The 27664-nt window shown below is 47.0% G+C and overlaps 1 protein-coding gene across 1 annotated transcript in view; it reads left to right on the top strand.

Moving 5' to 3' along the window:
• Window positions 1–2051: 2051 nt before the first annotated feature.
• RYR2 (ryanodine receptor 2) overlaps window positions 2052–27664 on the top strand; it is a 610498-nt gene continuing 584885 nt past the window's right edge. Inside the window, exon 1 of the mRNA XM_081299889.1 lies at window positions 2052–2545. Coding sequence (XP_081156015.1) covers window positions 2498–2545 — 48 coding nt within the window. The 5' untranslated portion in view covers window positions 2052–2497. The remainder of the gene's footprint in view (window positions 2546–27664) is intronic.

The following is a 27664-nucleotide window of genomic DNA, read 5'->3' as shown; positions in this document are numbered from 1 at the left end:
TCATCCAAAAGTTAAAAGAAAAAAAAACAACCCTGTAAATAAAAAGTTTCTATAACTTTCACTGAAGTAGTTCTCTGTTAAAATTGTTTGAAGTTTTATGATTATGAAATATGTCAAAATATCAATGTTCCAAGAGTAACACTACACCCTTATGCCAATCACCAATATTAAAACACTTGCTCTATTTGCTTCAGTTTCTTCTTTTAAAATGAGATATTATGTATCATTCCCCAAAACATTTTTATACTTTTAGTTCAGATTATAGGTCTAGAAATCTCACACTATTGTACTTTTGAGTGTTAAAGTCCACATTACAAATGGTATGTTTTAAAAAAAAATGTCTGCTCTGTCTATTTGCTGTTGAAGACTTTATAGGGTAAATAATAATTACTGAGAGCCTAGGCCATTTAGCATTATTTCACTTATGCTAAGAGAAATAATAAATATGGCTTTTGCTAGAAGAGTTTATAAGTCTAGTTAAAGTATCCAAAATGGAAAACAATACAAGTTTTTATATTTTACCTATTCTATAGGTAGGATGGAGTGATTTCCAAACATACAGAATGTGTTTTATTTTAGAAACGGTGTCTACTTCTGGAAAAAGTACCTTAAAAGGTCAATTTTATATGTTTTAACTTAGGAAGATTGAATTATTTAGCATTATGAGCCAATTTCAGAAGTCATCCCTCAAGGAGAACTTTTACCTTATCTTTTGGAAGCTTGTTTAGAGAATCCTTAGAGTAGAAATTTACATAAATAATGAGGATTTAGGACTTGCTAGTCACCATGGATACAAGAATGTGTCAAGTGGTTAGGCAGGAGGACTAGGACACTAGTTCACTTCTAAACATTGGGCAGAGCAGGATCCCACCACACAGGGAGGATATTTATAGACATGGTGCCTATGGTATCCACTCTCCTGGAAACAGCAAACACTAGCCCAGTAAGTACAAAGTAAATGAGTGCCAGAAAGAAAATGCATGCTGTATAGAGCTTACAGGTCAATTTTAATACAGGTTAGAATCTGCCAAATGTGTAATGTAGGTAAACTGATGGCCAAAATCTTTTACGGTAGAAACTGCACTTTTGTAGGTTTGACATCTGGAAACTTTACTTTGCACTTAACTTCATTTTGTTAGTGACATTAATGAAAGAGCCAGGGACGGAGCAAGAGATACATGCTTGTTGGTCCAAAGAGTCTCAGACCCTGTACTCACAGCCAGGGTCTTAAATGGAGACTCGGTAGGCTATTGCACAGAGAACCCAGAAAATGATTTGTGGTGCAATGCTTAAATTTCTTTTCTCAGAAAGAGTAATGGATACCACAGTATCAGTTTAGAGCCACTCAGTGATTAGAACCCATACATTGCAATTGCTTGTTCAATTAGACCATATATTCCCCTGTCTTGTACCATATTGTCTGATATACATGCTCTTTATATATTTGTGGAATAAATTTGTTAAAAGTTCTGTGCAGGGCTGGGGTTGTAGCTCAGTGGTAGAGCGCTTGCCATGCATGTGTGAGGCATTGGGTTCGATTCTCCGCACTGCATATAAATAAATGAATAAAAGTAAAGGAGCAGCAGCAGCAGCAACAACAACAACAACAACAAAAGTTCTGTGCACCCAAACTACGCACGTTGTACGGATTATCTGTGAAAAGCACTAGAACTACATATCGAAGAATTCCCATGTTGATCTTGAATCCAGGGAATCCTGGTTTAAAATATCACGTGTTGGGTCCCCTTTCTTGGAGACTCTCCACCCCCTGCCCTCCCGAGGCAAGCGGGAGGGAGACGAGTCTTCCTGGCGATGCAAAGTGCTGAGGAAGTTGGTGCCCAGTGCCACAGCCATGCCTGGGCTTAAGTTCGGAAAGGGCGGGCGAACGAGCCCAGAGGCCACGCAGGGAGCAGGTGGGAGGCTTTGCGCTTTCCCGGCGCTCGCCAGCTCGATACCGGGCGCAGCCAGTAAGCGGCGCTGGCGGCGGGCGGAGCGGGCTGCGGATTACCTGCAGCAGCCGGGACAGCGAGCTCCTCCCCGCGCCCCCGCCCGCCCCCACCCCGCCCCCGCCGCGGCACTACCCGAGCTCCCCCGGCTTCGCGCACTCGCTCCGAGGAGCGGGGCCGAGCTGGCTCCCGGCTGCAGGCAGCGAGCGCGGCTGCGCTACGGGCCGCCTCCCCGCGTCCCCCACCCGGCCGGCCTCCTCCCGCACAGTGCGGCGTAGGGAGGCCCCGCGCCTCGGCCGCCCCCGCGCGCCCGCCCGCGCAGTCTCCTCGGCTCTGCAGGCGCGGAGGGCCGGGCGATCGGCACCAGCAGCTCGGCCCCCTGTCACCCCCGGCTCCGGGCAGCGGCAGGTGCAGGAGCAGGAGCAGGAGCAGGAGCAGGAGCAGGAGCAGGAGCAGAAGCAGGAGCAGGAACAGGAGCAAGCAGCGCGAGGGGCCGCCGCCGCCGGGCTCCGCAGGGCTCTGGAGCCGGCCCCGGCGAGGATCGCGGAGCCATGGCCGATGGGGGTGAAGGCGAGGACGAGATCCAGTTTCTGCGAACTGTAAGCGCCGCGTCGTGTGCCCTCCCAGGGGAAGGGAGTCGGGGCATCCGCTGACCAGGTCCCGGTAGAGTGGCAGCGGGGACCGCGGGGCGCAGGGCCCCTGAGATGCGGGAGGGCCGGCATCACCAAGTGTATGCAGGTGTGCGTGTTGAGCCGGGAAAGGACAGGGCGCGTGTCTGTGAGCGCGTGTGGAAAGCCAGGGAACCGAGCACCGCGAAAGCGTGGCGAGCCGGCGGGAGGCGCCCGGGCTCGGTCCTGGGGCACTGGGAACCCGAGCTTAGGCTGCGGAGTCGCGGTCTGAGGGTCCGGCGGGGCCAGGACCTCGGGGCGGCCGGGAGAAGGGTGAAGATCAGGGTGGCCCGTGGGGCGCAGGGGCCGTGGGCTCTCGGGCTGTCGCCGGGAATACCACCGCCGCGCGGTCCCTCGGGCTTTGGGGCTGGACTTGCGCGCTGTCACGGATCCAAGACATCAAGATCCGTGTACTTGGCATGGCGTGCGCAGCGTCGGGCTGCGGGCGGGGGGCTGCAGGACGCTGCCCAAAGGTTTCCCCCAAGTCAGGATTCTGCAAAGCGGGTAGGGGGTTGCTTCCGTGGTTCCCGCGATTCTCGGGGCTGGTGCCACGGTGGTTGCTGTGACCGCTTGCAGAGCGCGGAGGCATGGGAAGCAAGTGTGTGTGTGTGTGTGTGTGTATGTGTATGCACGCGAGCGCGCGCGCGCGTGTGCGGGAGGGGATGGGCATCATGAAGGTGTCGTTTTCTAAATACTGGCTTATTGAATGCAGTGAAGTGCGTGCCAGCATGCATGCGTGTGTGCGTGTGTGTGCAAGAGCAGGGAGGCTGCCCGGAATGTCCACGCTGGGTGGCAGGCAGGGAGAGGTTGGCACCACACTAATACAATTCTTTCTCCCTAAGTACCTTTTGGCGCTGCTCCTTCCTCCCTCTAATTTGTTCGAACACTGCAGATACTTCCCAGCCTGAGGCGTTGCTCACCTCCAAGCTGAGGCTGACAAGCTCAGGACCAAAGAAATGCCACAACTTCGTGCTGGGAATAACCCAGTTAGCCTGTGCGGGATCCTGCCTTCCTCATTCCTGCCCTCCTCCCAAAAGGATATCCCTCACAGTATTACTCGACCCTGGTCACTTCTGGTACTTCTTCCTAGCAGTGGAAAAGATCCCATTCCCCAGTCCTATTCCCTCCAGGATCACAGAAAATCCTAGAGATGGATGAATCTTAATACTAACCAGATGCTAACTTTTAGGTGTGACAGCCTCCATGATGCATTTGGATAATTTGCATGAGAAGGTTGTAAAGGACCATTTTTTCCCCATTTGCTGTGCCTCATCTTTTCTTGTGGGTTGGGGGTACTCCTCTGTGCATTAAATGGGAATAGTGGAAAGCTTTGGAAAGGGTGAAACCCAGGGCACACAGCAGCCTGGGTATGGTCTAACCTGAGCTGCATGCTATTGCACCACTGCTGAGCTGTTTGAGGTACCATTATCCCAAGACCTGGCTCCAGGGGATGTATTCACTAATCCCTTGCTCACAGGGAGTATTTTAAACTGCCTTTCTAATAGTAATACAGTTTATTATTTTTCTTAGTGGAAAATTATTTACAAACTTTTAAAAAATAATTAAGTCACATTAGATTTTTCTCAAAACTGAGAAATCTTTTCTTCAAGCTAAATAACAAAGATTTAGTTGTTGGATGATTTTTACATTCAATTTTTTAAAAAATCAAACTCAATAGGGTTAAAATTAGCTAGGAAATTTTGGATGACTGTGTGCACTCAAGGGATTCCTGCAGGCTTAAATGTTAAGCCGAGCTCGAGGAGGTGCTGTTATCGGAATGCTTAATGGGGACTGAGGGACTGTGCTGCTGAAGGGGTTTTGCACATATAAAGTAATGTTAACTCGGTGCCACTTGACAGCTGCCTGTCAGCTGGAGCAACACCTTTGATAAGTGGTATTGGGCAAGATCTGGCAGTCCTAGGCTGGGATTTTTCTTTTAATAAAACATTTGTATGTAGTTGTGCTCATGATAAATGACCTTGAAGGAGGTAGCAGTATGGAGCAGAGGATTTTTTTTAGTTTAGTATTAATATCTGAAAGGAAAATATGCCTTTTTGTCAATATTTTGCAATTTTGCTGTGGAAATTCTGCAGTCCTTTACTAGCTACCTTGCCTACTGCCTTTATTCCTTTCTGTTTTATTCTCTTAACTTGAGAACATTGATAGTTCAGAAATGTTAATGGGGTTAGTAATGGAGAGCATGCCATTCCTACATTAAATTCATCTTTGTTGTTCCCTGAGGCATTTATTTATTTACTATGTGTAGTCTCATCAGTATGAGTTCTGTTGTCTTTTTTTTTAAAAAGCAAATATCCCAAGAGTTATCAAAACTGCACACTTGATAAAGTAGTTGTAAATCAAGACTTCCCAGTAGTGAATAGGTGAATCCCATGTGTAGAAGAAGAAAATGGAGTGATCATCAGGACACGTTTTATGGGGTGGGCCAGGCATCAGCATGTCTGGTTGGAGCATCCTGATGAGTATCTCCAGCAGGCCTCCACCCTGGCACCTGTGTTCAGCAGTCTAGCACATGGAATTGCTTTTCTGTCCACTGTCCACAGCTTTTTTTCTTTTGCTGCAAGAGATCTGAGACCACTGTTGAGGGAAGTTGAAGTGAGCTTGTTAATAGGCTGTTTCCATGAGTTATGTTTGCTGCTGTAGATGAAGCTTTCTGTGTGAGGGGTTTTGTCACTGGTTAGCCCCACCTCCTTCTCCCACCTCCTTCCCATTATGCTGTGGCTTGGGATCCTGCCAGCCTTCCTCCCAATGGTGGTGTACAGGAACCATCAGCTTGGCTTAGCAGCTTCTCACCAGCTGGAGACAAGCGCCCTCTGGTCTACTTATCCTTAGAGAGCCTGAGAGTGTGTTGTGTAAACTCTGCACGGCTGGGACCCTTATTATAGGCAAATCTATCGTGAAATAAACCCAAAGCTCCCAATGGATTTGTTCACTGTCATGTCCAAGTACATCCATGATTTGAAATTTATTGCTTTGTTCTATTTAAAAAATTTTATTAACTTTCCAGCATAGTAAGAAACTATAATTGGGTATTTGAAAATGTGGAACTTTTTAGTTATGCATCTCTTTTCCAAGCAGTTTATAGAATTTCATTAGAAGACTTTAAGAAAGCCATGATATAAAATGACCTTGGTCAAGGGTGGATTTTTCTGAGTACTTGGCTTTCCTTTGCTTTGTGCAAGCACAGTTAGTTGCATTCCTCTCGGGATGCACTGTCACATAGTTTTATATTCATGCAAGATGGGAATTAAAACTTGGTCCTAGCTGCAGAAGTTATTCTGCTGGAGATGCCCACAGCTCTCCTCTGCAGAAAGAATCTTTTCACTGTAGGTTTCTTCTTGGGGCATATATATCTTGCTCTAAAATGTCCAGAAGCATCTTAAAGTGTATTCATCAATTAATAGCAACAATCATGTAGTGTCAAAGGCAGTGCCTAGTGCAGTGTAGGCTGGGTGGGATGTGTCATCTCTGTTTGTGGAGGTCTAGAAGATTCATGGAGTGGAAGCAATGTTGCAGCATGCAGAGCCCAGACTAAATCTCAGACCCATGGCTAACAACGTCTTTCAATGTTGGGAGAAAAAGGATGCTTGAGAATGTTTTAAGCTTTCTCAACTGTGGGAATGTCACCGGGGACTCAGTGAGCAGTGGAAATTAGCACCTCTTGCTTCCTTGATAAGGAAGGCATGGGACAGCTTTAGATAGATGTGCACTGAGGTATTTTCACAAGGAACTGATAGAAAGCATCCCCCCAGCTTACGTCATCAGACCCTTTTACTTAGAAATTAGTTGGCAGGAAGGACAGAATCCAAAACACTTAGGGACTAATTTATTTGACACTTAGTCTTATTTGCACTTTGGCTTTAGGTAAGTGGTTTTATCAAGGCTGATTTACCCAAAGAAGGATTCCAAACAGTGCTGGGCAGCTCTATTTGCTGTCTATAGTGCTTGGAGACAGGGAAAGAGGAGGAGGCACATATTTGTTTTCTACAACTCTGACACTGTGGCAGTTTTATTAACTCAGAAACATTTGTTGAGCACCTTCTGTATGTGTGGTGTGATATGAGGTGTTGAGGAAGCATTCAACATAAACAGAGAAGTGATTTGTAATTATAAATGCAAAGGAAAGACTGGCATAATGATTAGAAGGAAAAAAAAACCAAAACAAAACTACCTATCCCATCTCTAGCCTTAGGGTAGGAAGAGGCCTTTAGGAAACATTCCCCAGGCTGCCCCAGGTTTTGTCTTTTTCAGATAAGGAAACTAAAGCTCAGAGAGCCAAAGTGACCTGGTCCAGTATCACCCTCCTGCTCCATGGCAGGAGTACTGTACAGTGTGAACACCAGAGACATGGTGTCTGAGCACAGTGCTCTTACAGATGAGGCCCCCACCCAGCTGTCCCATTCCACCCTCAGTGTCACCTCCCTAGAGTTCTCCATCCTTGTCTGCCCTCTTGTCCTTCCAGCCACTGAAAAGGAGGCTTTCCCCTCCTTTCTAAGGTTACAATTCCTCATGCGCCCTAGATCCTGGGTCACCATGGGTGGACCATCCTTTGTCTTTGCCTCCCCCTCTACTTCTTCCTTCTGGTTGACCTTGAGACGTATGAATTCCTGCCATCTTAGAACTTCCTTGTTTGACCTCATATAGCTGCAGTCACTGCTTGTCTCCCTATGTGTCACCTGGCTTCTCCTCTGGGCTGCAACCTATGTCAAAACCTGATGTGGCTGGCAGCCTCTGCCTTGCTGAATCTAAACGTTCCTCTCTGTCCCTAGCCCTGAAGAGCCTGCTCAAAGTCTGCCAGCCTGACCCTCCTTTCTGTAGCTACTCTGTCTGGTCATGGGGACATGGTACCTTCTGGGCTCTTTTTATACATTTATGGAGCATGATTTTTTGGGGGGTTCATTTTCCCCCTCCTTCTCCAACTCTGTGATTATCCACAAAGATTCCATTCTATTTCCTCTTTTCTCTCTTCTGCCTTCATGAGATCATCTGTGTCATAAAATCTGGGATCTTTTGAATAATGGAGTTTGGAAAGCTTTAATAACTTCATCAGGCTCTGAGAGCAGAGAGGTGGAAGGGAGCTCTGTGGGGTCTCTTGTGAGGGCGGCATAATCCCACTTAAGAGGGATTAACTAACCTGTCCCAGAGACCCCACCTCTTAATACCATTGCTTCAAGGGAGAGGATTTCCACATAGGAATTGGGGGACCTAAATATCAGACCCGAGGACCCCAGCACTTGTTTCAGCCTTCATTAGCCCATGTTTCCCAACACACTGGCAGCCCCCTTCCTGCCATTTTAATGAGACTGGTCCCACCCCTCAGTTCAGACACCTGTCACATCCAATCTAACCCTCTGCTGGGATCATGACCTCTTAAAACGAGCCCTTTCCTACTCTGCTGTAATTTCTCCATCTTCCAAGGAGCGTCTAAGAATCACATCAACCGATTCTGATTCTACTTTCTCTGACCATCTCTGAAGCTTCCCATTCAGTGCTATGCATTTTACCTCTTACCTAAGATCTGCAGGAGGATCAGGGTCCCAGGATTCCCTGTGAGGACAGGCTTGAGAGAAATCTCATGGAAAGTAAAGGATCAAAGATGGAGTGAGAGCCTGTCCGGAGGCAGATGAGTGGGAGGCTTGGTGGTGAGATTCTGAGAAGAGCAAGATCAGGTGTTTAGGGCAGGAGAGGTGGCACTTGAGGGCCCAGGGCTGAAGCCCTGTCATGTCAGTGTTCAGGCCACATGGTGTCCACCTGCCTTGGGGTTGTGTGGGGCCCTCTTAGGACACACACTTGAAGCATTCTGGAGGCCGACAGACATATCTCTGCTCTCAGACAGTGTGAGCCCCGAGGAATAACTATTGTTCTGGTGTGTGCTCAGTTAGGAGGCCAGAGCCCCTTTACAGAGTCTCTACCTGCTGCTGTTGGTGATGATGTCATTTAAGTTCTTTTATATGTACTACATGGTGTGTCTGCTCCAAGTCTTTCATGGGCATTCTTCTTGTGAAATATGACAGAATCCCTCAGAGGTAGGCACAAGGAATTTAGGTCCCCAGAGCAGGGTTTGCAGATACCAGGGTGGATGCAGGCAGCTGCTCTGGAACCCTTGCTCAGCTGTGAAAGCCAGGTGGTCCTGTTCTTCAGGGTGAGCATACTTTATGCAGGGGGACACTCGGTGCTCTGCTTTGCTCTTTAGGCACACATTGTTTGTGGTATGGAATGCACATTTCTTTACCAGCTGTCTACCACATGACAGGGCATGTCCAGTGTAGGTGGAGTTGACTGATTCTGTGTGACAGTATTTTGGGTAATAAATACAGAATAGGGCAATTTTCTACAAAGTTTATTAGGTTACCTTCTTTTGGTGGCCTGAACTGGGTGTACACTTTGTTCACAGCAGTGGGCCAGGTACTCAGGAGCTACGTGGAGGGACAAGAAGACACCTGACATTGTGCTGAGTGTCCAGCAGTGGAACCTCATGGTCATCAGGCTGGGAACAGTGAGCTCCTGGTCCTGCGTGGACTGTGTTCTGTGTAAAGTCACAGGGGAACGAAGGTGAAGAAATGACGAGGTGACCTGGGCTCCCAGACTACCAGGCCGAGCCATGGCTGAAGAGCAGAGTTCTTTCATATACAGCATGAAAATTACATTAAGGGAGTGTCTGGAATGTGGAAGGACATCAAAGACAAAGGTTAAAGCTTTAATAAAATGCCACTTCAATAAGGGCCCCAAATTTTTCTGGAATTTATGAAAAATTTGATTAATTATATTTTGAAGAAAGTTGAGGTTTGGGGAGTAGAAAGGGGTGAATACACATTTCAAAATGCCTTTGCCCTTGAAGACAGTATTTTAGAGCACTGTACCTGGGGCATGTGACAATTGTGGAACACGTGGCCTTTTCCTCCTTCCAGGTGGAACCACATATGAAGGATGATGGCCACTGGAGAAAGGTACAGACGTGCACAAGGGGCTCCCTCCCATGCCCTTTAGCCTCCTTATGGCTTTTGGGCTCTCCCCTCATCCTCGTTGCTCTAGGATGCTCTAGACATGTTGCACCTGCAAGAAGGGCGCCTGTGGCTGGAGTCAGGATCAGTGCTCAGATCCCGGCTGAGGGTTCAGTGAAACACCAGGGAACTGCATTTTGAGTCACAGACAGGTGAAGGGCCATGATGGAATGTCTGATTGATGACTCCAGTGTCCGGTCCACTACTTTCCTGGTGATGGCAGAGTGGCGCCTGCTCCCAAGGGTGGGTGTCATTGCTAGGGAGGACAGTGAGGAACGGCGTGCACAGAGGAGGAGCTGTCAGCTGGTGGAGGGGAGAGTGCTTGCTGGCACCCCTCCTGTTACAGTGCCCTGTCCCTTCACTGAGTTAGTCTGAAACATTAGTTGATTGCCTACTATGTGCAGTGCATCGAGTTGGGTGCTGGGACTCACACAGCTGTGTCTTGCTCCTTCAAAGAACTCATTGTGTGTCAGAGAGGGGAGGAGGACAGGAGGGAACATCAGGTGTCCTGCTGCAGAGAGGGCGTCAGAGGCAGACGCTGTGATGGGGAAAGATGTCAAGGAGGGAAAGTGTGTCCCCTACCAGAGTCCCACGGGCGCCAGGCTTTACTGCGGAGGCAACTGAGACCATCAAGTTTTGCCCCATGATTTTATGTTGCAGGAATATCAAAGGACAAGTATTTTGGCTGCATGGATTCAGCTCATACGGGACAGCTATCATTCATTTGATTCATGGAACAATTCATTTAGTCTGTGAAGCAGCTAATTGCGTTTATACAGGAGTCTGAAGTGCAGAGAGCTAAAGTGACTTTCTCAAGGACAGGTTGTGAATGAGCGACACTGCTGGCGAGCTGGGGTCTTCCAGACACCAAAGCCCCATCCCTTCTTCTTCTCTTCCTCCATCAGGGAAAATAGCAGAAGACTGAGCTGAATGAAGATATAGGAAACGGGGCTGTTTGGCCTCCTCACTTACCCAGAGGGTGACCTCTGCCTTCTATCTGTCTTTGAGCCATTTTGCAGTTTTGTTGAGTTGTGCCAGTGACTCCGGAACCTTCCATTCTTGAGGACAAACAATGCACACAGTCCTGGGGGACACAGCTGGGGTGTGGGCAGGTGTGCACTCACCAGATGCTCTCAGCTCAGCATTCCAGAGGGGCGCTCTGTGGAGTCTCCTTGTAACCTGCTGTGACACTGTACTGTTTTTTTTTTTTTTGGTTGTTAATGAATTAAATTTCTGCCATGTGTTTCTTTGTTTGAGTCATTTACTTTTTGAGAAATTATCTTTGGCTTCGCTAGTGTGCCTCCTAAAGTCCGGGTGGGAGGGATTTTGATGGATAGGAGGGAGGAACGATGGAAGGAGACCCTGAGCAGAGGCAGTGGGTTTTTCTTGTCCCCCCGCCCTTTCCCAAGGGCTCTCTCCACTCCTTTCTGCCCTGCTCTGTGGCCAGAAGGCCCCCCAAACTGAAGGTGCTGGGGCCCCATGTCCTCCCCTGTGCCTCATAGAGGCAGGTGCTGGCTCCCCGCTGTTGCAGCTCAGTAGATGTCCTGCTGTCTCTGTGGGACCTGCCTGCTCCCTGGCCAATGCTTTTTCCTTAGACTCTTTCCAGGTAATCCCTGGAGGGTGCCCTCTCTCTCCCTGGCAGGGGCCCATGGAACTGGCAGGAAACATGGGGACACTTTTGGGAAGGAGACAAAGTGAGAGTGTGGGCTCTAGCAGTCCTGGAGGGGTGGTGAGCCCTGAGACTAGGGTCAGGGATCTGCTCTGAATTCATAAAGCAAGGGGGCCTTTGAAGGTGCTCTTTTTCCCTTTTTTCCCTCTCACAGGAGGGAAGTGGGTCAGGGCTGTCCATTAGGAAGATGAATGTGGCAGTGATTTGTAAGATAAATTGGGATATAGAGAGACCAGATAGGGACTGGAGCTAAGAAGTCTATTAGGTGATGTCACCACAGAGTTGGTACAAGATAATTCAGGCCTACATTTGGGTGGTGGCTGTGGAGACGGAGGGGGAGGTTCAGAGATGCTGCAGAGGGAGAGCTCATGGGATTGGTGACTGATTAGACATAAAGAGAGGAAACAGACAAGGATGAGCTTGGGAGAATCAGAGGAAGGTGGTGGCATTCATCAGGAAATCAGGAGGCAGTGGAGACTCCAGGAGAAGGCAGTGGGGCTGGTTCTGGATTGATTCTGAAGTACGTTATGAACTGAATTGTGTCCCCTGCAAAGACATCCCAATCCCCAAAACCTCAGAAGGTGGCACTGTTTGAGGGTCTTCACAGAGGGAATCAAGCTGAAGCAAGGTTATATGGTGGGACTGATCCCCCATGACCAGTGTCCTTGTCACAAGATGGGATTAGGATATAGACACGGGGGAGAAAGAAGACTTCTGAGGATCAGAGCACCGTGGCCACAGGTCCACCCTGAACAGACTCTTCTTTTCCTGCAGGGGGCGCCAGCCCTGCTCAGGCCCTGGCCTGGGTTTGCAGTCCTCAGCGCTGAGAGACCATGCATTCCTGTGGTTGAAGCCTCCTGCCTCTGGTGCTGTGTTGTGGCATCTTAACTGAGGATGGGCCCCAGAGGTAGCTTGGATGCTCCTGGAGTGAGGGCAGGGATGGCCCCAAGGAAGGAGCAGCAGGCTTTGCAGCCAAGGCTGAGGAGGCAAACAAGAAGCCTCCAGGGCAAGGGAAGGTAGGTGCCCCATGCAGGGCCCCGGGAAGGGAGAGGGTGGCAGCAAGCAGGGCAGAGGAAGCAGATGCTCTCTTCATCCCAGTATTGAGGAGCAGGGAGGGCAGAGGGGGAGTCACATTAGTCAGCCTCCCACCATGTCAGCAAATAAGGAGAAAACCAGCTGAAACAGAGAAAGGCTCCTGAGGACAGAGCTTTATTTTGGCGCACTGTGGGTTTTGGCATTTCCTGTGCATGATCGGTTGGTCCTGTTGCCCTGGGCCTGTGGCAAGGTGGCACATCCTGGTGGGAGGGTGTGAGAGCAAACTTGATGGCTGTGAAGGGAAAGAGAGGGGGCTGGGCATCCACTGTTCCTTCAAGGGTGGTCCCCAATGACCAGAGGATCTCCCTCTAGGCCCCACCTCTTCAAGGCTCTGCCATCTCCTAAGAGCACCACACGGAGGACCAAGCCTTTAACACTTGAGCCTGTGGGGACAATTAGGATCCAAACTGTTGCAAAACTTATTCATTATTTTCTTTTTTTCTCATGGGAGAAGCCATAATCTAAGATTGTAGGGGAGGAGAAATTATTGCTGTAGCAGGGTCCAAGGGACAGGACATGATAGAGACCTCCACCCCACATGCACCGCCATTTTGGGCACATGCGCAAGCTGAAGGAGCTCCTCCTTTTGCAGACATCTAATTACTTCCTGCTTTACCTAATTTGAGGGAACACATATTTTTGTTTGAGTTTGGTTTAGCTTTGCATAATTTCATTTTCTGCTGGGGACCTTTTGGCAAGTAATTAAAATTGGAGCTTTGCAAAGCTTCACTGGTTCAAAGCTGGGCGTGTTTTGTGTGGATGTTGTTGGGTGTTGGTGATTAAGTACCCCAATTAGGCTGGATCGCAGGCGCATCTCATTATGAGTAGAAGAAGTTCATATTGCTAGCGATTTTTAAAAACACAAGTACTGGCTCAAAAGACTGGAGGGCTTCTATAGGTGATTACAAATAATCTCTAGGAAGTGGTCAGCCTAGGCATATATCAGAGTGATTTTCAGATGGCTCAGATCAGGGGAAAATGTTGAAATATGTTAGGAAGCAAAATGATTCTGCTAATAGCAACTGCCCTTGGCTTGCTTACTATGATAAAAGGCAGAGCGTGTTAAATAAATTTCAGCATTTTTTTCAGAAAATTAAGCAATTTCAATTTTCAGAGATATTTTGCCCACATTTCTAGGTAATTGGCATTACACTGCACATACAACTTATAGCTTATAAAAATATAAACAGTAAATGCATCTAGAACTTATGTATGCAAATTCCAGTGTGTTTTATATTTAACACAAGTGGTTTAAAAGCAAAAGCTTTTAACAAATGTCTGAGCTTAACTTTTTTGTGTATCTTGATGTTTTTAGTGTCTGAATCAGTGCCTACCACACTATCATAAAATGTGTTTGCCTTCAAGATAGCACTTGTCCAAAACTAGCCAAACCACACACATACCACACACTAAAGACACAATTAAGACAAAAATGTTACTTTCTGTCCATATCAAATTAGAAGGAGCACATCTTACCTTGTCTAAATGTATGTATGTGTGTGTGTGTGTGTATGCATATGCATATTCCAAAGGTCAATCAAAGTTATATATCCTATAACTTTAGAACAACTTTCTTCAACCAGCAATTCACTGGGTGAAATGCTCAACACCCTGCTCTTTGGTGTGCCCAGCATGCTCTGGGCTACCAACACCTTGCTGGGCACACAGAGGTTCTCAGTGTCAGGGTTAAAGGTTCTACGTTTCCAAGTGCCAGAATAAATTTAAGAATGGGCAGAGACTCAAGCTTACAAAGCCCACATGTTTAGTTCTTCCTCTCTTTGTAGAAAATGAATCACTCTTGTACAAATGTCATAAAAGAATTCAAGAATCAAGTTGGATGAAGGAAAGAGTTGGACTAAAGATCTAGCTGCCTCTTGGTACCTACCCCAAGACTCCACCATATTCCCACCTGGTTGCTTTGGATGCCACTTTGGAGAACGGGAGGCAAGAAGCCTGGTTGGATTTAGGCACTCATTAAAAGGCAGTAGATCAGCACCGGGCTTCTTTATTATCAAGCGGTGTGAAATGACACGCCTACCTAGTAGAACATTTCCTAGTTTTGGTGCTTCCCAGGGATGGTCTATAGAACAAAATTTCATGAGAGAATTTCACATGGTTAGCAGAACAAGAAAGGTAGCAAATGTTACAAAAAACAAAACTGTTGCCTTGGAAGGGTCTAAAAGGCCCAGGATGCCCGTGGAGAACGGCACCAGTGATTCCCTAAGCCATGTTAGTTGTCACAAAGTAGGGATGGGACAGAGGAATACACCTCTGCTTCCCTCTATTGATGGGCAGATGGACACCCAGGCCTGGGCAGGGGGTGTTGTGTGACTACTAGGAAGACTTCTAAACAGAAAGGGCTGAGGCCGGGACCTGGGAGTCTACCAGTCAAGGACAAATGTCTAGGGTACAGAAATGGATCTTAAAGTCTCGTGTTAGCAGTGATAATGCCGTTGCCTTTTAGAATGAATCATGGAGCAAACTAAAATCTGACCCAACAGAATCTGGGAAATAAATCAAGGAGAAGGACTTGCAGATCTTTGCATAAGAGAGAAAGTGAATAATGGCACCCGCTTTTGCTTGCTATTCGTACTGTCAGAAGTCAAGAACTGCATAATTCAGCACAGCTTCTAAGCAGAGCCCTGATATCGTGGATAAATACAATCTATTTTTAAGGTCAGATAAATTCAGTCTATTTTTATGGGCTGGGAAAAATTATTGCTGAAGGGTTTTTGATAAGATTCTCTTACGCTGACTGAAATACTGAGAGCACAACAGTTTTTCGCATGAGTGAGGGGGCAAAAGAACAGCCACTATCAATCAGAGGAGGCTCAGGCTAGGTTTTGGTTTGGGCAGTAGTTAGTAAGTTTTCAGATATTGTTCTTGTTTAGCTGAATGGTTGTTGTGACGGGTGCTGTGAACGTGGGGTTGCCCGTGCGTTGGGTGGGTCTTTTCATGGAAGACCTTTGTAGGTCCCAGATAGGACCATGTTTGCCTGTGTGCTGTTTCATTCTGTAGACATGCTTTCACCATCTCCTGTGGGTCAGGGGCTCATGGGGTGCTGTAGGTTTATCCCTCCTTCTTCATTTGCTATTTTAAACCATATAGTTACTAGGAAGACTTCTAAACAGAAAGGGCTGAGGCCGGGACCTGGCAGTCCACCAGTCAAGGCTCCTACCAGCGACTTTGGTTCTAGAAAGCATTTAATCTTTATGATGGTCATGTCGGAGTATTTTACAGTAGTCTTAGTTTGCATTTTGCTGGTCTTGTCAGACACCTTTTTGTGTCTTTGGTGGCCATTTGGATGTGCTGTTTTGAGAAGCACCTGTTGGAGCCTCAACCTGTTTTTAAAGCAAGATTGCCTTTTCTCTTTGGTTTCCTGTACTCTCAGGTGCTCTGCTGGTGGTCTGGTCAGCTGTGTCTATTGTGGGTGGCTTCCCTGTGCATGGCTCTTGCTGGGGTTTTGTCCTTGGTGGTGAACAGCAGGTGCTCATTTGACTGAGCTCCAGCTGCTCAGCTTTTTCATTCCCAGTTTGTGCTTTTTGTGTCCCCTTTGCCCACTCCAAGCTATTCTCTCATGTTACCTTCCAGAGCCTTTATGGGTTTAACTTTGACATCGAGGCCTGGGATCCATCTGGGTTTTATTTTCTGTTTATAGTTGGGGGTAGAGAGCAGTCCCTACTCTCATGTGAATGTTCAGTGGATCTAGCACCAATTAAAAAGTCACCTTCTCCCACCATGCTGTGGTGGGCACTGTAGGGGTGCCATCTGTTACTGGACTCTGGCCGGTTGGTTACCCTGGTCTCTGTCTTTTCTTGCTCCTCTGCTGGCCCTTTCAAATGCCCCTGTTTTAGATGGGCTTGTTATATGTTGGTGTTCATTCCCTAAATTTGTTCTAATTCCTTAAAGTTGCCTCTGCTCTTCTTGGCTCCTCTCATTTCGGCTTAAATTTTGGAATTAGCATGTACATTTCCACAAAATAAACCACTAGAATTTGTAACCGGATGGCGTCGAAGCTGAAGATCAATTTGGGAAGAACTAACATCTTTATCATGTCCAACCTTCCAACCTGTGATTCCTTTATATTTAGGAATCATTCCATTTCTATCAGGAACTGCCCTTCCCTGTGAGAGGGTTTGCATGCTTTGGGGTCAGGTTTATTCTGAGGTGCAAAGTGCTTACCCATGTTGGCGCAAATGATTTCCTAGAATGTGAGCACACTGTCAACTCCTCAGCCAGCACACCAAGGTCCCCACTGTGCCTCCCTTCCTGGCCACCGTACTTCTCATTGCCACCACCCCCTGAATCCCAGCGGCCACTGCTGTGTCCTCCACCTCTCCAGTTCTATCACTTGAGAACGTCACGGGGATGGAATGCCATGCGTGTGGCCTCCGAGGCTGGCATTTTTCCTGTGGAATGGGGAGAGCACATTTTGCTTATTCCTTTGTCATGCCAGGACATTTTGGTTGTTTATGCCTAATACAATTAACAACTGCTGGGAATAGTCTTTGACAGGCATTTAGGTAAACATGTGTTTTATTTCTCTGGAGTAAATGCCCAGGAATACTCGTGGTGGGCTGTACAGTCAGCATATGTTTAGCTTTTAAAGGAGCCATGTTCCAGTGTGGCTGTGCCATCAGCCACCACCCTCAGTCTAGGAGTTGTGGGTTTCTCTTCACCCTTGCCGACGTTTGGAACTGTCACCATTTAAAACTCTGAGCTGTTGTGCTGGCTGTGTGCTGCTATCTCATCCTGGTGTTCATTTGCATTTCCCTGGTGGCTCCTAATGCCCAACATCTTTTCATGTGCTCATTTGCCATCTGTATAATTCTTTGCAGTCAAATGTCTCTTCACATCTTTTCTCGTTTTCTAATGAACTCTTTTTCTTTCTTTTCTTTTCTTTCTTTCTTTCTTTTTTTCCTATTCTGTTTTAAAAGTTCTTTATCAATTCTAGTCGAGTCCTTTAGCAGATACATGGTTTGCAAATGGTTTCTTCAGTCCATAGCTCATCTTTTCCCTTCCTAACAGAATCTTTTGTAGCACCAAAGTTCTTAATTTTGATGCAGTAGAGTTTGTTGATTTTTTTTCTCTGTGGATTGTGCCTCTGGTCTCAAGTCTGAGAACTCTTCACCAAGTCCTTGAGCCTGAATAGTTTCTTCTACAAGTTTTGTGTTTCATATTTAAATCTATGATCCATTTGACTTAACACTTATATAAGACCTGAGACTTAGGTCAAGGCTCTATTTTTTTTTTCTTTTTTTGCCCACTGATACCCAGTTATTCCAAGAGCATTTGCTGACAGGCTTACCATGCCTCCATTGAGTACCTTTGTAAAAAACTATCAGGCTACACTTGTGTGAGGCTGGGCTCTGTATTCTGTTTCATTCTTCTGAGTGTCCATCTGTCCTTCAGTGCCACACAGTCTTGACTTCTGAGGCTCATAAACTTTAAAATTGAATCAAGTGTTTTAGCTTCATTCTCTTTTAAAAAATTGCTTTAACATTGTAATTCCTTTGCCTTTCCATATAAATCGTAGAACATTCTCATCTGTATCTACAGAGAAAAAATTCATTGGTGTTGTGTTAAGAGCTATAGTAACCTGTGCATCAGCTTGGGGTGAATTGGCATCTTCAGGATCCTGAGCCTTTCAATCCATGAACCTGGTGCCTAGTGGTTTTCATGGGTCTGGCTGAGGCCCCTGGAATGTTCTTTCTGATTATCCTCTTTTCAGTTCACATCCTGTGTTTCATTCATCATTCATAGTTACTTCTTCTAGCAAAGTTCTTTTAACCTGAAAGCATATTAATTTCACATCATTTCTCCCCAATGATGAGAATTGATCACCACCTTGTACTAGAGTTTGTGATATAATTAATAAGTCGCCGTACAACTATAATCACCCACAAATTCAGCATTGTTAGCCTGGATTTATCTGAAACTTTGAATTTTTTGGCTAAGAACTATACCTATTTTTAGACTCTTTGCTTTCTGATCATGCCAGGCTCGGTCAGTAGCACCAGTACTTGGCTTTCTTTCTCGGGCCATTTTCCTCAGAGAATCAGTTTCATTTTTGGTACTGAGGATTGAATCCAGGACTTAGCGTGGGCCAAGCACAGATGCTATCAGCAATGACACCCCTACATCTCCTCCCCTGCTTTTTAAACACTTCTTCTAAATAAGTATATTCAGCATGGCGATCACAGTAAAGCCACCGGACCCGCAGAGACTGGGTGGTTGGCTGGGCAAAATACCTTGGAAAATTAGTTTGATAGGTCATGGACCTTGAGTATAGCTTGAGAGCAGTTGAAATTGCTAGAGGCCATGTGTGCTGTTGAGGCTTTTGTTGTGGTAGCCTAGAGGATCCTGTTGGCCGTCCACCTGCTTCGCACCCATTTGCACAGATACATTCTCTGATTCAGTCTGCAGTTCCGTGTTTCACTGGTGGGTGGATATTCTCTCTTCTTAGGGATTTAAAACTCCTTCCCATTTTTCAACACAGTCTTATGGCCCTCTATCTCTTTTTATTATATTTGCCTTGGGTTTGGGCATCGGAATCGCTTTAAGAAAGCCCTTAGTCTGTTTGGATCTGAGCAATATGCAAATGAATTTTTGTTCACTACAGTTCACTTTTTCTTTGTATGATAAGTGGTTTCATGCACTCTATTTTTTGACTTTTGAGGTATAAGATAAACTCTGGTTACTATTTTTAAATCACCCTGTACTGTGGCCTTTAGCTGACATTTTCTTCCAATGTGCTCCTAGGTGGGTGAGCTGAGGAAAAAAATGTGTGTTCAACAGAGACATTGTCCTGGGGCAGAGTCTCCTGTGTCTCTTGGCGTGGGGCCTAATCGCAGCAGCTGCAGGAGGACTCCCTTTTTCAGGAGGGAGGCCGTCAGGGAAAGTCCAGCGATGGATGGGAAAATAGCTCTTTGGAACATTATGATCCCTAATTTTTAAAAAATGAGTTGAAGTCTACTTTTCACAGATTGCTCCAGAGGAGGTTGGTGATTGCATTCTAGGTCCTAGAAGAACACTGTCATGAATGGCAGCTTATCCCAGTTAGGCATTGTTTATTGATAATCTGGCCTCATTTATGGTGGTAAGACTGGGCGAAGTACTGGAGGAAACCACTCAGAGGTTTAGCAGCAGGGGCTAAAGAGAATAATCTTAAGAGGGTAATTTAAAAATGTGTATACTGATCCATAAGTTTGCTTCTTTAGGAATTGAATAGTTTTAATGTTATTTATATCTAGTATAAGTAATTCATTTCAAAATAGGCACAGCAAGTAGGACATTTATAGCTTGCCCAGTGGGTACAGAGAAGACTTTTGTACTGGACTTAATTATTAATGTCTGTCATCCAGATGACTAAAAGTAGTCATGAAAATCAGGAATGTTTATGTAACATTTAACTTAAGAGAGAACTTTTTCCCAAGGAAAATGCTTGATGTTTTTAATCAGCTGGGGCTGCTGCCTTTCACAGTCTCTCTGGACCGCAGTGGAGTAGGTGTTATTGGGAGCCAACCGTCTCCTTCTATTTTGGCAAAGCCCTTTATTCCCCGATGTAGCGTCAGGCGGGCGTGTGGACACTTTCTTTATGATGATGTATTTTCAAGGTTATTTCCTTCAGCTTGTTTTTATTAGGCTGTTTCTCCAGGAATATGTTTCGCTTCATTGTTCTTCTCTGTGATATGGGTGTTCCCTGACCTCTGCGTTTCATGAGAGTTTTTCTGAAAACCTTGACTTTTGACGTGAGATGGACGGAGGGTGTGGCATGACGCTACTAGACGTTTTCCTTTATTCTCTCCTTAAATACTGTTTTCTGTGGCTCACCACGAACCCATTCATGTACATCAATAACAAACTCACAGTACCTCACAGTGGTGTCAACTCATCCACTTAAGCTCATCGTTTTATTTTAGGCTCACCCCTGGTCCAGTTAGGCTGCTGGGAGAGGGGTTGACAATCTGTGTTTGCGTTTGACCTCTCCTTTCTCCCTCCTCTGGGTTTCTCTCTTCACACTGATGGAAACAGAATTGGCAGCATGTTCTGTGCACCATCCGTCAGCTCAGTCAGCAGCAGTTGGAAGCAGTGCCTTAGAAATGGTGGGGAAGGGTCTTGCCCTCTGGGATCTCAGGAGGATGAGCAGGAGAGCACTGGCACCCTGGCAGAGCCGCTGGGTGTAAGCCGTGCTGGGAAGCCCTGTAGCCTTTGGGGCCAGGGGGAGCATGGGAAATCCCACTGCTCAGGGTTGGGGTGGGCTTCCTGGCATCCAGTGTGGGCAGAGAGGAGGAACAGACAGGCAAGGAAGGACTCCCAGCAGAGGTCTGAAGCGAGAAGGCATGAGTTGTGGCGGCCCAGGGAGCCAGTGTCCCCAGAGTGTCTCTGGTGACTGTATTCTAGGTCACCATTTCCAGAGGTTTTATGGGGTCAATTTTCAAGCTGCTTGCTGTTGCATAAAGTGGTTTTGGAGACTTGTATCTAATCTTTAAAAAAAAATTGGTAGGGAGCCTGGTGAGGTAGTATACCCCATTACCCCAGTGAATCGGAAGACTGGGGGAGGAGGACTGCAAGTTTGAGGCCAGCCAGCCTTAGCTACTTAGTGAGGCTCTGTATCCAAAAAAAGAAAAAAAAATACTGGGAGTGAATGAAGCTCAGTGGAAAAGCACCCTTAGGTTCAATTCTCATAGAAAAAGAAAAGGAAAAAAAAAAAAAAGAAAAAGTGGTAGGGAGTTATCAGCCTTCTCTTTCACTGTATGTTGAAACATTTTAATATACAAATACTCACCAATTAGTACTCTGTTTCTGCAGGAAGAGGTAGTACATTGACCTGGTGACCCATTTCTACCCTCACCCTACCAAACACTGGAATAGAAATCTTGGGACCTAGAGTAAAGGATTTACAAAGAGGATCTTTGTAAACATGCAAAGGCTAACCCTGAGTGCTGTTTCAAGGAATCTGGGCTTTATCCTGGAGTCTTTAGTTGATTGCTTGTTTAAGGACTTTTATTGGATGGGGTTAGTGTTTGGAATGCAAATAGGACTCCTACTTTGGATGGGACCCGCTTTGCTCAATCAAGTCCAGTGTAATCGGGTAAATGGATCTAGCTATAAGCAGAATAGGGAGGGAAAGTGGGTGAGGCCAGGGACAAGCTTGTGATTATATAATTGTACTTATTAATTCATATACTCACAGAAGACTGTGTGTTAGTCAACTTTCTATTACCATAATGAACTACCTAAGATAAACAACTCATAAAGAGAAAAGGTTTATTTTGGCTCACATTTTTTGAGGTTCAGTTGGTTCTGTTGCTTTGGGCCTGGGGCACCTCATGGTGGGAATGTGTGGTGGCGTAAAACCACTCACTTTATTTCCAGAAAGAAAAAGAAGAAAATAAAGAAGGGTCCAGGTCCCATAATCCCCACCAAGGGCACGATGACTTTTTTTTTTTTTTTTAAAGAGAGAGAGAATTCTTTAATATTTATTTTTTGGTTTTCGGTGGACACAACATCTTTATTTTATTTGTATGTGGTGCTGAGGATTAAACCCAGCGCCCTGCGCATGCCAGGTGAGCACGCTACCGCTTGAGCCACATCCCCAGCCCACACGATGACTTCTAAAAGATCTGCTCTGAAGGGGTCTAACACCCCACTTGGGGCCACTTCAGAGGCACTCATCTTCACCATAGCACAGTGTGGGGCATGTACTGCTGCTATTCCCATTATAACCCAGGCCAAGGGAGTTCAAGCCACACAATAGGTCATTTTGAGCCAGGACTCAAAGCCCGTGCCAGAGCCTGTTTGCTAACTGCTACCCATACTGCCTTAGTTAGAGGTCCTTGAGAAGAGTACCCACCTGCCTGACTCACCCTGTAGAGCTACAGAAGGCCATCAACAGTTTCCCTTTTCAAAATTCACTTGTTCCGTTGGAGGACTGGGGAAAAGCAGTGGAAATGCTTTGTTTGGGCTTAGTAATGCAATTCTTCCCACCAGGAGGAAATTTCCTGATGAACTTGTGTCCGGATGAAGGCAGGTGGGAAAGGTCCTTGGGCTCCTGGGATCCAGGATGTGCACAGCAGTACCCTTGCAGGACTATTCCCAGGCCACTCATGAGCGTCCAGCCTTGCTCCTGATGATCTTGTCCTAGATGTAAAACAGAGTCCGACACATGGAAGGCCCATGCTCCTTTCTTGATAAATCACAGGATGCCTCACATTCCAGAACCATCCCTCTGCTCCAGTCCCGCCAGGGTGAGCTGTTCCCAGATGGGTCAGTGAGGATGAGATGGTGGCAGGGAAGAAAGGGGGCCAGTACACAAGGCACAAACAAAGGCAGGTCTCCCTTGCCCAAAATGACATCATAAAATGTCCCTCACTATGCTGCTCCAGTTCCCTACCCCCAATACTAGGTGCAGCGTTGGTTCACTCCTCACAGCCTGCTGCGCCTGCTTCCTGTGTCTGTCTAGACCTCAAGATCTGGAGTGCATTTTGCACCAAGCACATCTTGGTGTGGACCAGCCACACTTGAAGCCCCTGATGGCCACAACTGGCAAGTGGCTGCCATGTCCATAGCCTGGCCCTGAATGGTAGTTCTTGACCACTCACCCCCGTTCTCCTTCAGCCCTTCATGGTGCTCCCACTGCTCAAGCGGGAACATCTCCAGAGGGCGGTCTTCCGCCCTCCCTCATGCTGTACATTCTCTCCTGGAACACGCCTGTCACAAGCGTGCCACCAGCCCAGTGCTTCATCTCCATCTTACTATCTCAACTCCTGCTTCTCCAAAGATTCTTCATCTAAGGCTGGCTTCTCTGCTTCCACCCCTGCTTCCTCCTCTCCCCACTGGTTTCTAATGTTCCCTCTAATTTTATAAAGCAATTAAGATGACAGCCAGTCTACGTAGGCAAAAAGCTGTGAACTCGAGGAACGCACGGGCTGGGGTGCTGTAGAAGTTGAGTGGCACATGTAAGAAAGCCCAGCGTATTTAACAATTCTTACAGGCAATTGTGAACACTACGCTTATTATTGCTCTTGTTCAGGGCAGAGGAAGCATTTGGGTAGCTAATGGAAAGGTGGGAGAGGAGCGGCCCATGCTGGGGCCCCTCCGGCAGCTAGAGATTTGCTTCCTCTGCCTCCCAGTGGTTTCTTGGTGCCTTCACTCTTCAGTTGTCCTGCCTCAGGAATAGTGCTTTGGTTTTGGTCGGACATTTCCTGATGTGCTGGTCCCTCGTCAGTTCTCCAGAAGGAAAATGAAAAACCCATTTACGTCTTGATATACGACGAAGATGGCTGCTGGTTCACCCTCTGCACCCATGGAGGAAGCATGGACTGAGCCTGCCGGAGGGGCCTGGCTCTCTCAGACCAAGGCTTTGGAGTGGGAATGACCTTGGCAACAGAGCCGGATGCCCCAGCGGTCACGATAGGAAAGCCTGGAATTCACGGGGCCCTTCCTATGCACTACTTCAGTTTGAGTCAGTTTATTTTGGTTGTTGAGACCAAAAGACCAACAACAACAACAACATAGCAGAGGAAAAGTTTATTTGGCGCTCATGGTTTCAGAGGCCTCAGTCCATAGATGGTCGGCCGGCTCCATTACTCTGGGCCCAAGATGAGGCCTAACAGCATAGCAGGAGAGTGTGGTAGGGGAAAGTGGCTCAGGACATGGCAATCAGGAAGCGCAGAGGGAGCCCCTGTCACCAGGGATAAAATATATACCTGAAAGGCACACATCAATGACCACCCCCTCCAGCCACAACCTACCTGCCTACTGTCACCACCCACTTGATCCATTCAAGTGGATCAAGGCTTGACTAGGCTAAGGGCCTCATAACCCAGTCGTCCCACCTCTAAACTCTCTTGCATTGTCTCACAAGTGAGCTTTTTGGGGACACCTCACACCTAAACCATGACAACTTCATATTTTAAAAATAGGCGTTTCATTGAGTTCTCTCTCCATAAAAACTACGCAAGGATAATGTTGCCATTTATGTTCATTTTTAGCATGATTTGTGAAATTGGAAGTTCAATGGTTTATAAATTAGTTTCTGCAGAGGCTTCGTAGTAGAGAGCATATAATTCATATCCATTTCAAAGTGATCTCTAGAGGTATTAAGAGAATGTTTACAGTGACTTTTTTCCTAATTGGAATGTTTTACAAAAATTTGGCCATCTCAGCTACAGTGAGGATACTGTGGCTCCGTGGGAAGAACAAGAGACAGTATCTGTGGTGAATTCCTGGTTCCACTGTTGGGGAAGTTACCATCACCTTTCCGAGTCCCTTCCCTTTCATGTAAAGGAAAATTGACCTCATCATAGAAAATCCTCTGCTTGCTCAGTAAGTGTCAGTTTCCCTCCTGATGTTCCTGAGGGCTGTGGTGAGGCAGAGCTAGGGGACTGAAGCCCCAGGGTTTGGGAATAGCGGGTGTGTGTTTACTCAGATTGTTTTCCTACCATCCAGAGCCAGGAGCACTGGGGCTGAGGTGCTCCTTACTTGGCTTTAGTTGGAGGGCCACATGGGGTCCTGGAGAGGAAAGGGCACTGGGGAGGAGGCCTGTGCAGACTGGGATGGGAGGTCGGGGAGGCCCCTGCTCCACCAGGGCAGCTCGTTAGGGCTGCTGCCCCAGAGGATTGCAGATGGGGCACCTCAACAGATGTTTATTTTCTCAGGGTTCTGGAGGCTGGAAACCTGGAATCAGGTGTCCCCAAGATTGGTTCCTTCTGAGGCCTTTCTCCCTGGCTCACAGGTCTTTTCTCTTTCTGTGTCCTCATTTCTCCATTTAAGAAGCACAGCAGTCAGATTGGACTGGGGTTCACCCTAATGACCTCATTTTAACTTGATTACATCTTGAAGACATTCATGGGTCCTGGGAGTTCATGCTTCAGGCATATGCTTTTTGGGGGACACTGTCCCATCTATAACCCTTCCCACCTTACTGGCCAAGTTCTTTGGACTCTTCATGTGCTGGGCTTCTCTCTTCCTCCATGTCAGTCTCTGCTGCCCTCCTCTCACCACAGAGCTGTGGTGTGGTGGGCAGGAAAGACACTGGCTCACTGAGGACTTGCTGGGTGATTGAGCCAGGCCCTGCTAGGCAGGGGTACTGAGTGGGACCACGTGGCTTTACTTGTGATACCAGAATAGAGAGGCTTTGGGAGGCAAGGTCATGGTGGGTACAGATCTTGGGCCTTCATTCTGCAGCTAAGGCGGAACCATGTTGGCGTCAGCGGTAAAAATAATGCTTTTAAATCAGATGGATCTAGTGGTAACAGACAACAGGACAGCAGCCCTGGAGGACTGTGGGCGGTGCGTGGGGTGTCCATGCCTTTACCTCCTATGTATTGAGCTTGTGGCCTATGAGTTCTCTGTCAGGCTTCAGAGACGAGGAAAGGAGTCTCACCTTGCACCTGTGAAGGACAGGAGGCCCCTGCACACCACAGCTGGGCTCCCTGCAGGAGGGGAGCTCCGGGGGATCCTTTGACTACTGAAGTTCTCCTCCCTGTTGCTCCAGTCACCACCTGAACCCGCAGCACAGCCAGTGGCTGGCGTCCCACCCAGGCCCTGGTCCCTGGGCTTGGAGGTCGTGTTGTGGTCACTGTCACATTGGTCCAGTTCTCAGGGTCAAGTCTGGGTTTAAGATTGGTTTGTTTAGCACTTCTTTTCTCCCCCGTCCCACCCGCCCTTGCTAACCTGCTTACCTACCAGTGATGAATCATCTGATTTTACAGTCTAGCAAAGTCAGGATAAAAAATGTAAATGTTTTTGTTTAAATGGAGATGCAGAGTGTGAGAAGTATAATGAGTCATGATTCACTGCTCAAGTACCGCTGTGGAGGTAGATTTATTCCTAATACCAGCTGCACCAAGACACCGTTTTTCTTTTCAGCCCACAGAGATGTCAGTAAGCAGAAAATGGCGTTCATGTGTCTTGTTAGAAACACGTGCAGGAAGTCCTTGCTGGATCTCCTCATGTTCCTGTTTGCGATGTGGACTCTGGGGAAGACCTACTCCAGGTCTGGCCATCCTGGGCTTCTCTCCCCACCTTTTTTCTTCTACAATAAGCTTAGATATAAAATGAGTCTTAATAAAAATTTGAGGAACCCTCCATTTAGTTTTTGTGGTTTCCATCTCATTCTTCTCATTTTTTAGAATAAACCTTCTAGACCATTTTACAAAGAGACTCACTATGATCATTTTTCTGTGACTCCTGGGTTAAGTCATGTGTCTTTGTGCTACGCACTTGCTATCTGTTGGCACCAGCTGAGGACTGGGGGCAGTAACGTCTTCAAATTTAGAAGTGGGTGATGGCTACGTTTGCCATTTCTCCCTGCTGGAGAGGACTGACTGGAAATTAATATAGATACAAGACACAATACGGACTGAATCTACTCCTGCTGCCATTGCAAGTTGCTTGGCCGTCTACTAACGTGTTCCTGGTGCGTTTGCCTTCCTGGGTTGGCAGCCTTAGCTATGCGTGCACCTTGCAGAGGGCTGGTGAGGTCTGGCCTCTGTCACAGTCCTTGTGACCTCCACTCATGGGTTTCAGTGCCTGGATAGGGGAGATGGGAAGCTATTCCTTGTCCTTTCCTTTCCTTCTTGAGACTCCTGCAGGGCTGTGCCATATTTATAGCATGCGAACGGGTCCTGGATGCCTGCTGGAGTCAGGCTTGGGTCAGTGATTTGGTAGCTTGTCCCCTCCCTCAGCATGCTGCAGATTAAGTCTCCAGCACATGAACGTGGGGGTCACATTCTAGTCACATTCCAGCAAGCCGTAGGTGAGGTTCTGCCCACAGAGTTCCCTCTCCCAGCCCTGTTTCTATGGCAGGTGGTGCTTTCCCCCAGGACTCAGATATGTTTAGATGAAGCTGTCATGAGAAGGATACAAGGCATGACTCACAGTATCTTGCATTTGGAAGAAGCAACAGGACCATGCTCTGAGAGACAGCATTTTCTTGAATTTCAGTTGAGTGTTTTTGTTACTTATAAAACCCAAAAAACAAAAATAACCTTTCTTGCCTGAGTTTCTACTATAACAGGGAAGGTCCCTTCTATTCCCAAATAGCAAACCAAACACTTATGAGCCCATGAAGCTGTCTCTCATTCTGGGATTAAAAAGCCCTGGCCCTGGAGAGGCCCCCTGGCTTCCTGCCCTTTCGCCTGCTGAGTATCACCTTTTAGGTTTCCCTCTCAGGAGACCCCTGCTCCCTCCCATTTCATCCACCCTCAACTTACCCCATTTCCAGTGGAGATAACTGTATTCCAGAATGAACCTCAAGGT

This window comes from Spermophilus citellus (assembly GCF_964194105.1).
Source record: "Spermophilus citellus genome assembly, chromosome: 6".
Classification (NCBI taxonomy): Eukaryota; Metazoa; Chordata; class Mammalia; order Rodentia; family Sciuridae; genus Spermophilus; species Spermophilus citellus.
Note: the sequence above shows the minus strand (reverse complement) of the source record. Positions and strands in the feature narration are given on the sequence as shown.